We start from the raw sequence: 12,058 nt of genomic DNA on the forward strand, positions 1-12,058 counted from the left end.
TGTATGTCTACTGTACAAACTGAACTGGAATGACTGACTGTTCGTTTTATAATTTCAATAAAGTTTGGGGAAAAAAAGAAAACAACCTCTTCGGCTGCTCCCTTCTGCCGTATTTTGCCGCAAAATTATCCACACCCACCGCCGCGTTATGAATTGTGGGATATATGGGACCACGAAGCTGCACCGGACCACGCTTGATATTTGGGGAAATCGACGGCGCATTTGGAGTACGCATTTGAAATACACTTCGAATTGGGACAGCCGTCGTTGCGTGGCGGTGACGTAACCGCACTTAAAATGCATACTTCAAGCGTGCAGTCTCTTAATCGGGACACAGCCATAGGCACCGATCGGTTTTCTATCGCCCATTTGCTGGGAGTAAGGGCGCCCTCTGTTTGCGAGGTGCGCCTGCTGCTTGCTGCACAGGAAGGAGAGGGCGGCCTTTTGTCGTCATTTTGCGGAAAACTGCGGAAAACTACATTTCCGCAAAAATGACGTCACTTCCGGTTTCGGGCAGGTCATGGTGGACATGCCATAGTTCGCGCTAATGGACGTAGAAAGTGTTAAAACAGCTGATCAGATCGGCAAAGCCTGTTTCTGGAATATTATGTTTTTGTTGCTGCAAGCGCTTTTTATGCAGTTTTTGCAGAGCTATATGTGGAAGGAAACCGTGACCGAGGACAAGCTGATGGCATAAGACGTAAGAACAACTCCTCCGGTTTCATATGCAAAAAAAAATTATTGCTAGCTATTTAAAACTATTTAAAAATAGTTATGCAAAACAGAGCGTGCCGCTCTGACCGGCTTTAAAGGGTTAAACATTAAATTAGGAACATTTTAACATGATTAAACAATAAAACTACCTATAAACAAGGTCAATGCGGCAATATGAATAATAATACTTAAATGTACAGAAATATACAGTTAACCGTTGGTTTAAATAATAATAATGGATTGCATTTATATAGCACTTTTCGAGACCCTCAAAGCGCTTTACAATTCCACTATTCATTCACTCTCACATTCACACACTGGGGGAGGCAGCTACAGTTGTAGCCACAGCTGCCCTGGGGCAGACTGACAGAAGCGAGGCTGCCATATCGCGCCATCGGCCCCTCTGGCCAACACCAGTAGGTGGTAGGTGAAGTGTCTTGCCCAAGGACACAAGGACCGAGAGTGTCCGAGCTGGGGCTCGAACCGGTAACCTTCTGATCACAAGGCAAACTGCCAACTCTTGAGCCACGATCGTCCTAAATAACATTATTTGATGTAAAAAAAAAGTTTATCATAATCATTTTATATATTTTTCCATAGCATTACATTTGAATTTAACAGTTCAATCTTTCAAATAACGGACAGATATTTGTGAAATTATGATACATTTGTGAATGTATTTTAACAATCTAAATATGCATATGTACAGACAAATATATTTAACAAACAAGAAAATGATGTTTTATTACATTTACAGTGATTTTACGTTATTTTACATTTGAAATGTAAAATCAGTCTATTTATGTAAATTTAATGATATTCTAGAAAAACAGTACAAAACCGTAAAATACACTGTAAAATACTTTTATATTACAATTTTTTTTTACAGTGTAGCTCCTACTGAATATCGACCCACGGAAATGCACACGATAAAAAGAAAGCATTAAACTTAAACATGTCTGGACGCATGCTCAGTCGTCCAGGTCAGGTCAAGTCGATTCTGTTCATCTGGACGTGGCGTTTTCGGTGGGAGAAACATTTCGTCACTCATCCAGGTGACTTCTTCAGTCTCGGCTGACTGCAGGTTTCCCCAAATGAAAACGCTACTTTGCAGATGGACAGAATCACTTCATTTGCTCCTGTAAATATTTGTTTGGTTGTGTTTTTAAAGAAAGATGGACACAAAGCCCAGTTTGGGGAGCAATCACCCTTTGTACTTTATATACATACTTAAAAAAGAAAATCTGTTAGTCCCAGAAATGAATCTGCCTTAGGAGAGGGCATCGACTCCTTTGTATCATTATTACAAATATTTTGTTTTATTTTGTTTTTCTTTTGTTTATTTGTTTTATTTTTCCACCTCTGCTTCTCCCACAAAATGCTATCTTTCTGCCTAAGCTCGACTCAGTCCTGGCCGCTCGTTATGGAAGCTATAATGGGACACTCCCGGGTTCTTTCCATGTGGAAAGCTTCTCATTTGTTCCTTATGAGGCCTATTAGCAACCATTCAACCTGTTTTAAAAACCAAAATGAAGACCTGATAAAAGAACACGTGCTTTATCATTACCGGAACCGATTAGCTTAACAAAAGAAGAGGCGAGGGGCACAGGAGCATCGGACTTTAGGGCTAAAAGTACTTAGACAAAAAAGATATAATAATCCGGTTTGGAAGATGTAGAAACATTCGCTTTCTTTTGAATATAACGCAACGTAGAATACGGGGGAAAAAAGTGGAAAGAGACCAGAGGAAAAGGGTATATTGTATTTTGAAGCGGAACTGTTCCTTTAAATAACTTCAAGATCCAGTTACACACGTAGACCCAATGCGTTTAAAGCTGCAATTATACATTATAATCTTAAGTACAGCTAAAATGTCCCATTCGTGTCATCAAGAATTCAACAACTGAGACATCTTCTATGCAGCTGGTTTGTGAAATTGGCTTAAATTCACCCTAATAGTGTGAACTTTTGTACAACCCCAACTTCTATCTTAGTGAGTCAGTGTGGTAACCAGTCTGCTCTAAGCCCAGAAGAAGAAGAAGAACAAAGGAGGATAGGGTCCTACAGTGCAGCACCTGGACTCTCATCACCAACATGCAGACTTCGCTAGAAGAACAGGAAGTTTGAACACAAAACCCTCTTCAGTAAGTCGACGGTGCTAACCATTACAACAGCCTCAGGGCAAATGCTTGGTTTTCTAAGGCCACCATATTAAAACATTTTGGTGAAACACTGCCATCTAGTGGTGAGGTCTTTTTTGGTTACATTTGGCAAATTGCAAGATCTTATTTGCTGAGAACGTCATTGAAGTTTACTTGTATTTGAACCACCCTCACGTGCCAGTCTTACTGTATTTTATCACTTATATCATCAGTTGATCATACAATATTCTGTGTCTGTGCTCTTGATAGAGATATTTTTTATTTTGTTTTGTTTTGTTTGGATCAGTCTGCAACAATGTCACAAAAAAGAGAGAATCCCGAAACAGGATGAAGACCAGGGTAAAGTCCAGAATCCAGATGTTTAATCAACAAAACGAAGATCCATTTCAAGTCCATTTTTTTTCAGCAGTTACCCAGAGCTAATGACCATGGGTAATGGTTAGCATGTAGACTAGTAGATCGATACTTAAATGTCTTTGCTTGGGACAGCCCCAACTCAGGGGAAGCAGTCTGCAGTTTAACAGCAGAGAACCCTGCTAACGTAATGGATCAAACTATTTCTTCCAGCTATTCCAGCTGTCACAGAGTGGAAAGCAGGGTAAACCCTGGACAGGTTGCTAGCACATCGTTGAGTGTGTTAGCCCTAGAGCAGCGGTCCCCAACCTTTTTTGTGCCACGGACCTGTTTATGCCCGACAATATTTTCACAATAAAACTAGTACCAGTACCGAAAAAAAAGAAGATTTATTCATAACACATTTGAAAAGATCCAGGAAAACAGAGTTAACGATAAAAACGATAACAAAATAACGCTGAAAACCGATAAAAACCCTGAAAACCATGCATTTGACACCTGAGCCTCAACTCTCGCAGCCCGGTACCAAACGACTCACGGACCGGTACCGGTCCGAGGCCCGGGGGTTGGGGACCGCTGCCCTAGAGGATCGTTAGGGGTTGTATTAATATGGGACAGTGTGTCCATTTTTACAAGTTGTCTTGTGTAGGGACGGGTACCGGTATCATGGCACCGGTTCTGACATAAACGGTAGTAACCAGACCGAAAAGCAGCGCACATTTTGGTGCTTTATTTCGGTGCTTTATTTCGGTGCTTTTTTTTTCTTGAGCTGTCATACACTTTGGATTCTAGCCAATCATTTTACCTTTCCGAGGATAGTAGGCGGGCCCAGGTACGTAGGTTCTTTTAGAGCAGAGCTACAGATTAAAAATGCCCAAGGCGAAGCGGTCAAAAGTCAGGGTGTACTTCACAGCAAAAGATGCAAACTCAGCAGCCTGCAACAAGTGCTTTAAGGTGATACTGTGATGCTGTCAAAGGAGGTAACACCTCGAATCTGATGAAACACCTGGTGTTTTTTTTTAAAAGCCGAGAAATGCACCGTATTTGATAGCTTGCTGCGAGACCTCACACCGTGCACATCTGCTGCGGGTGTGGTGCCTGTTATCTGACCCAGAGTTAGCAACATCCCCCAAAAACCCGAAGAGGAGAGTCCTGGCCCCTAGCCCTGCCAGTGTAGCAGAAATGATGAGGATGATGATGCAGCAGCAGCCCTTCTTCTCTGCGTGAGTAGCTTCATGTTGTTCGTGTGTAATTTACGTTGAGTAGGCTAACCACGTTATTACATTAATGCATGTAAGGTGAACTAGCAAACATCATCATAGCTACATGCGGCTGTCTTCTTGTTTGATTGAGTGATGCCATATATGCCGTATAGCTGCAGAAAAGGCTAACATTGTTATCTTTTTACAAAAAAAAGACAGCTAAAAATGAGAGGTTTTAGGACAAAGTTTGTGTTCTCCATTGTTTAAGCACCGGTTCCAACCAAAGGAGGTATGTTGTATCAATGGAAAAGGCTGACTTGGTTATCATTTTGCAGAAAAAGAGACTTCTAAAAATAAAAACCTAAGAGGTTTTTGGACAAAGTTTGTGTTCTCCACTCTTTAAGCACCGGTTCGAACACCGTTTAAGCACCGGCACCATTTCAAAAGTACCGGTTTGGCACCGGTATCGGATAAAACCTAAACGATCAGCAACCATCAGTGCATGGCGTCCAGTGGCTTGGGTCACTCCATCATTGTTAGGTGTGGCTGTGTGCAGACAGGAATAGGACCCAAGGTGCAGACTCCGGAGACAGTCGTGAACTCAAAAAGGCTTTAATTAGGTACTCAAAAATATAACATAACTTAAAAAACTCAAAACAAACTTAACCTGGAGGAATGACAGAACACACAGCTAGGAAAACAGTAGATCGCAACACGGACACAGAGAAACACAGGGCTTAAATACACAGAAGGAGCAATCAGGGAATGAGTAACAGGAGGGAAACACAGCTGGGGCAAATCAGAACTGACGAGACAAAAGGAAGCGTAAACTGAACACACTGAGATAAGACAGACCTTCAAAGTAAAACAGGAAACACATAACACAGACTCACATGCAGGCACTACAGAGGGAACAGAGACGTGGGACCAGGGCAGACACAAACACTGACTGAACACGGGGATATAGGAACTAGGATACACATAGACGCGAACTAGACAAGGGGATGCAGGTGATAGGGGAGACAGAGCAACTAAAGAAGACACAGACATAAACCATAAGACAGAACTCAAAGAAACCAAAAACTAGAAAGTATAAATAATATAATAAACTCAAAACCCCTGGGTCAACGACCCAGGCATCCTAACAATCATTCCTTCAGGGAGGTACAACAAATATTCAGTAGTTCCACTGTCATCAGCTTCATACATGTATTGTTGTTATGTAAAATGCTTTTTTTGGTATACTTTTTTAATCCCCTGTAGGGAAATTACTCTCTGCATTTGACCCATTCACTCAGTGAAGCAGTGGGCAGCCACCAATCAAGTGGCCGGAGAGCAGTGTGTAGGGACGGCACCTTGCTCAGGGGTTCCGGTTCGATTGGATTTGAAACCCAACCTTCCGATCATATGGTGAACGCTCTACCTGCTGAGCTATCCCCTCCCATATGAATGCAAACTTGACATTTTTTGTCCAAATCTGATGGTATTACGAACACAAAAGCAGATTCAGAGTTTGAATCACCATGTAATTCCATCTTGAAAGCATCTAATTCGCAATGAATTCATCTCTCACTATGGCAATGATCCTAAACATACTACAGATGCAGTAAAAGCATACATGGATAGGAGAAAAACAAACAAACAATGGAACACTCAGTCATGGATTGGCCTCCCCAGAGCAAAAGCCACAATCCAAAGAATAACTTTGAATGACCTTCAAGAAGCCTGGAGATTATTCTTGCAAATATTTCATTAAGCATTTCTTGTATAAGCATTATTATTTATTTGAATTTAATGACGTATTCTTTAGACTTTTTAAGGCCTATTTGGTCTTGCACCAAAATGTATTTCAGTTCTTCTGACACTGATCATAATCTGAGGCTCAGATGGCTGTCCCACAGTGCCACAATCCAACATCCTACAGAAAAAAAAGTTCTATAAAAACCTTTTTTTCTCAGTGTGGGAGACATATTGAGGACTTTTCCCCCATACAGTTTGTGTGTACACCTGTGTGGATCAGCGTGCTTGTATTCAAAAGGTTTCTTTATGTAACGATCTGCTAGAGGGTGTGGGGGCCATAGCCCCGTCCTCCAGGGCATGAAGCATAGAGGAGATCCAGGCTCCAGACATCCAGAGACCCCCAGAGCACAAGAGTCCAAGGAAGACCAGTGAAGGGGCAACGGTGCCACTCTCCCGGAAAGAGCTGAGGAGAGCCCCAGACGAGGGGTCACCCAGCAGCCGTGGAGCAGAAGCCAGGGGGGGCTGCAGTGATGTGCCTGCGAGCTCCACCAGCAGCCAGCTGTGACAGAGTGACAGAGTCCCAGGCCCAGAGCCCAAGGGCACCCCACCCCCCAAAGGGGCCCGACCGAGCCACAGGCGTGAGGACCCGACAAGCAGCCACCGGGAGTGAGCCGGTGCGTACCTGAGCGCCCAGCACCGGACACCAAGAACCACCAATGCACCGACGTCTGAGGGCATCTGCCACCGGCAGGGAGAGTGGTGGGGGGAGATAGGCCTCCATACCTTGGAGGGCCTGAGATGTCCCCAGAAAGGTGGCATCTAAGACCCGACGTGACATATAGACACAGACGAACAGGCACACACAGACACAAACATCCATCCCCCCCATGCACACATATGCAAATACTCAGCACTCACCCAACGTGGAGACAGACATAAATAGCCACTGTACACACAATCACACTCCCCAAACGTACTCCAGATCCAGGTACCCCTGCCCCTAGAGGGGGAAAATGCACCCTAACCCAGGAGGTGTTACCCTTTTTTTGTTACCCTTTTCCCCAAGTGGTCCTTCCCTGGGGCCAGCTCCCCTGCTGACCCTAGTAGGCACCCCCACCCTCTGGAACCCACCAAGGCAAGGAGTCCAGGCCCATCTGGACCGGGGCCCACAGCTAGCAGCACCGCCCAGCTCCACAGAATCCGGGGCAGCCCACCACAGAGAAAACTGCACCCACCCCATCCACTCATCTCCCAGACTACACAAGACAATAGACACCCAGGTTAAGTTCATTCTCCATCTCTCCTATATCTCTCTCCCACCTGCAGAGTGAACTCCCGGAGACCAGTGAACTTCTGCAAGGATGTAAAAGCCTCCCCACCAGTTGAAGAGCCCCTTTGGATACTTTCTAATAAAGCTGGTACCCTGAATAGTACAGTGTAATTAGATCATAAGAAGGTGAGAATTTTGGATGCTTTATAGCAGACTTTGCACTTATCGTAGTATTGTATAATTACTGATGATGTACTTGAAAGAATGAAAATACTTTGCCCTTAGCACTTTATTTAACATTAAAGTTATGCTTTGCTTTATTTATTTGTTCCACTGTTTCATGAATATTTCAGTCTCATGGAGAAATATCGTCTTTAAAGTGCATACCTGTTGTAAAGTTATTGGTGAGCCCTCATACAAATCATATGTTACGGCCTTCACGGTCACCAGATCTCAACTGAAGCTCAGAAAGAAATGAAACAGAAAAAGAGATTTTATATCAAACCCATATTTCTATAATTTGTTAGTTACTGCTTATTTATTGAGGGAATTCTGGAGTGTAAAATCTGCATAAAACAATACACAGACTATGAAAAATTTACATTTTTAAACTAATCTTATCCATAAAATAACACATCAATGTTTGCTTAGTAAAAATTGTAGTGGGCATATTGTTTATGTGTATAATATTTATTGTATTGCTTTCTTTCATTTTATACTGTTTTCTTCCATGAATATCTAAATATATCAATAAATATAATGATTTAATGTATTTAACTAGTATCTATTTCTGTTAGAAATTGTAAGAAAACACTATAAAATATAACAAAACCATAACACAATTATTTACACACGCAAAGTGTGAATCTTTCCACCAGGTGGCGCAGTAACACCAGAAAAATCTGTTCATACGGCAACGCCAACAGATTTTCTGCGCCTTTCAGTGGACAAGTGCTAAATCAGTTAAGTGCTTACAATGTAAGCGACAATAGACAACATTTCATTGTTTATTAAACAATCCTACATATTTGTGGATGTTCCTAATGAATGGATTTGAAGCTGTTTAGCCGCGGCTGCCCTGTTACCTATGCACACAGCGTTTGCACAGATTACAGGCGGATTTTGATAAATTTCAAATAAATTGCTGCACATAGTAAAGTGAAGCCTGCAAATAGTTTCGTTTTCAATTTTATTTTCGTGGAAATTCAGACCCAGGAAGTCCCCGAAAAACAAAACAAAACATCAAACCCCCTAAAAATGTTTTTCACTAAACCTCCCCTTTAGGAATTCCCAATATTTTCCAAAGACCGGGACTCGCTCTTGCTCTGCACGTGACCCAAACGGTTGTTGCAGGGTGCTGTTCCAACATGCCTTCTCTGGGGGTTTCGCCGCTGACAGCAGATGCATTATGGAGCCGCTGGAGGGAGTCTGAGACCTGGTTTTAATGGGCAGAGAGTTCATATCAGGCTCGGTGAGGTGGACCTGATCACACACAGGGCCACCGATCAGACGTGTGACAGCTCTGCGTGTGATGTTAAAAATGCATGTGACAGAAAAATGGAACCTGCTTTCATGAATGTGAAATATGAAGGTTATAATAACAGTTTTGAATGTTGTTGTAACACACTTCCGTTCTGCACGCTGCTGTTGCAGGCTTCAGCAGATAAACAGCTCTGATCCTATATCTAAGGATTATTTTTTATCCTGTTGGAGGTAGTGGTGCTGAGCTGAAGCTTCAGAACAACACGTGCTCTGCAGCTGCAATAGCGCCTCAAATGGTTTGCAAGAAAAAAAAAAGATAAAAATATGTGTGATATAAAAGAGAAACATCAGTGTCATCTGAGATTCTCGTGAATTTCGCCTCGTGCTTATCAGACAGCGCCTTTTCCCATTTCTTATAACCTTGCTCTTGCACAACGCCGTTACACAATGTCCGCTCAGCGCGTGCTCGCACACGGGGCTGGTCAGCTGCTCCAGCTTCCCTTTTACAACATAATTTGAAATATATTTGAATTTCATGTGCGTCGCCGGCGGGTGTGCAGGTGTATTTGGGGGGTTTGTGCACGAACACGATGCGAGAGCATTGCCACGGTGAAGCTTTCTTTTATTCGGCCAGTGGGGACGAGGGAGCGGGGGGGGGGACAGAGATCTGGAAATTCCTCCACTCATAAAGAAAAGCTGCCGGTAAACAAACCGAGAGAGAGGGACAGAGCGGCGAAAGAAGCGTAGGAATAAAAGGAGGGAGAGAGCGGGGGATTCTCCGAAACCACCAACGTGGGATCACCAGCGTCTTCTGGCTCTCAGCAAATAGGCGCAGAGAACGGGGGATGTATTCATAGCGGCAAACCAATGAACGAACGAGAGGCTGGGCGTGGCCACGCCTACGGTCGCGAAGCAGTAATATAACAGAGAGTTTCGGCTGAGAGAGGCACAGTTTCTTGCTGCTCACGGTCTCGCAGTAATCGGACTTGTTACTCAGTTAACGGACTCTGAAAGGACCTTTACACGATCTGGAATACCACTGTGTTTGGACGTTGTATCAGGAATTTCATAGTACAGCCGTATCTCCGCGCTGTGGATATTTCTTCTTATCCTGGATCTTGTGGATTATTTTACTGACTTCAACATGACTTTGGAAGAGGTCGTTGGATCAAACAGCACCGAAAAAAAGTAAGTTTCGGCTGTGTGTGATGCGCAATTACGCATTGGCACATTTGATCTGACATTACAGATCGCGTTCTAGTTGAGTTTATAATCCCGGCTTGTACTTTAAAGGTTGCATCTGCATGCTTATATGTAGACTTTAGAGTTGTTTGCCACAGTTTAGTCGTGTCGTTCGCACATTTCTAACCGCCTCCGCTTCTCTGCAGGATGGAGACGGTGAGTCAAGCTCTGGAGGAGCTACTGGTCGCTGCTCAGCAGCAGGATTGTCTCACGGTTGGAGTCTACGAGTCCGCCAAACTCATGAATGTGTAAGTATAAGTTTGATTTTCCTCAGCTTAATTAACCACGCCAAAGCTTTTGATATGAGAAAGATGTAATGACGCTGACATTAACCGGGTCTTTCACCTTCTGTCCCGCATGCAGAGACCCAGACAGCGTTGTACTGTGCATCCTCGCAACTGATGAGGAGGATGAAGACGACATAGCGCTGCAGATCCATTTCACGCTGTTGCAGGCTTTCTGCTGCGACAACGACATCAACATCCTGCGGGTGTCAGGCATGAGGCGGCTGGCTCAGCTGCTGAAGGAGGACACCGAGGACAGCAACAGCAATGAACCCCGGGATCTGCACTGCATTCTGGTCACTGTAAGTGTAAACTTGCTTTGAGCTACTCGAGAAATGATACAAGTTCATGATATTATACTGTTGTAAGTTTAAAAAAAGTGTTTCCGAGAATCTAACCGTCCGTCCCCACCGTGTTTTGCAGAACCCTCAAGTGCAGCCTCTGCAGTGCCAAGCCCTGCAAGACGTCGGCAGTTTCTGTGAGGAGAGCCGATGCAGCAATCAGTGGGTGCCCTGCCTGGAGCTGCAGGATCGTTGACTGGAACCGGGCCAAGCCAAACCGAATCAGACCGCCGGGGAGCGGTGAGAAAAGAGTGAAAACAATCAAACCTGCGCAGAAGTAACGCGGTATGAGTTGTGCTGTGCCGGACCGAGCCAAATCCGAGCCCGATGGGGGAGGTCTTTTTGTCCTCGTGGAGCACGTGAAACGTCGGTACTGGTAGTGGCTGTGGAAGCTGGACCAGACTGAGCAGGAAGTCTCAGTCATGGAGCTGCAGAGGGGGAAGTGAAGATGAAATACCAGGACTTGAGTGACGCAAATGGAGGTCACATGAACGAACTGAAGAGCTGCATGTAAAGCTCTCGACTACCTGCGCTGCAGGTGTGGCAGGTGTTCTGCTTACCTGTGTGCTGCACATGAACTTTTGTCATGATGTGATTTTACACACTGATGTATCTAAATACATTAAATATGAGTCTGCTTGATGTGATGGATTTGCCACAAGTGAGAAGTGAAGCCACATTGTGACTTATTCTGTTTGGTCAATAAAGTTCTGATGGAAATATAATCGATTTTTGTGTGGTTCATCTAAAAGAAGTGTGTATGTATGAGTGTGGGTTTGTTTTACTACCTTAAAGGGGTCTTGTGTCATTTCTGAAGCATAGGAGGACAGTTCTGTCACAGAATCTAGAATTAGTGTCTAGAAAAACTAGCATGCAGTGTAGGGTCCATCAACAAATTCTGGCCCCATAAGTTCCACAGGAAACTTACCAAGTTCTGCTTAAGGTCCTACATTTGTAGAAAGACAAATGGTTCTGGGTCCAGTTTGATTCTTATAATTTTTGTAGTTGGACTTCATGGACCTCAAATTATGATCTATTCCTGGCCCCATGAAGGGGACTCTTTAAAGGACATTCCACTAATTTCGCACAAGGTTCAGTTCTCTATTCTGAGCGTGTCCTACTGGTCTAAAAAACATGCAGAGGACATCTTTGGTATCACAATCTTGTCATCAGAGAACTGATTCAACTATATTAACCTCCTAGGACCTGCGTCCACATATGTGAACATCACATTTTGGGTTATTTAGACCAAAATACTCAATTTTGC

At 43.7% G+C, this 12,058-nt stretch overlaps 1 protein-coding gene across 1 annotated transcript; it reads left to right on the forward strand.

Annotated features, from left to right (window-relative positions):
- The first annotated feature begins 9,860 nt into the window (after nt 1-9,860).
- Nucleotides 9,861-11,516, forward strand: LOC120732914 (growth arrest and DNA damage-inducible protein GADD45 beta-like). Its single transcript, XM_040030831.1, has 4 exons — nt 9,861-10,112; nt 10,313-10,414; nt 10,530-10,752; nt 10,874-11,516. The coding sequence occupies exons 1-4, from the start codon at nt 10,069-10,071 to the stop codon at nt 10,985-10,987; spliced, it is 483 nt and encodes a 160-aa protein (XP_039886765.1). The 5' UTR covers nt 9,861-10,068; the 3' UTR covers nt 10,988-11,516.
- Nucleotides 11,517-12,058: the final 542 nt, after the last annotated feature.

Source organism: Simochromis diagramma, unplaced genomic scaffold (assembly GCF_900408965.1).
Source record: "Simochromis diagramma unplaced genomic scaffold, fSimDia1.1 OVJJ01000334.1, whole genome shotgun sequence".
NCBI classification, from domain to species: domain Eukaryota; kingdom Metazoa; phylum Chordata; class Actinopteri; order Cichliformes; family Cichlidae; genus Simochromis; species Simochromis diagramma.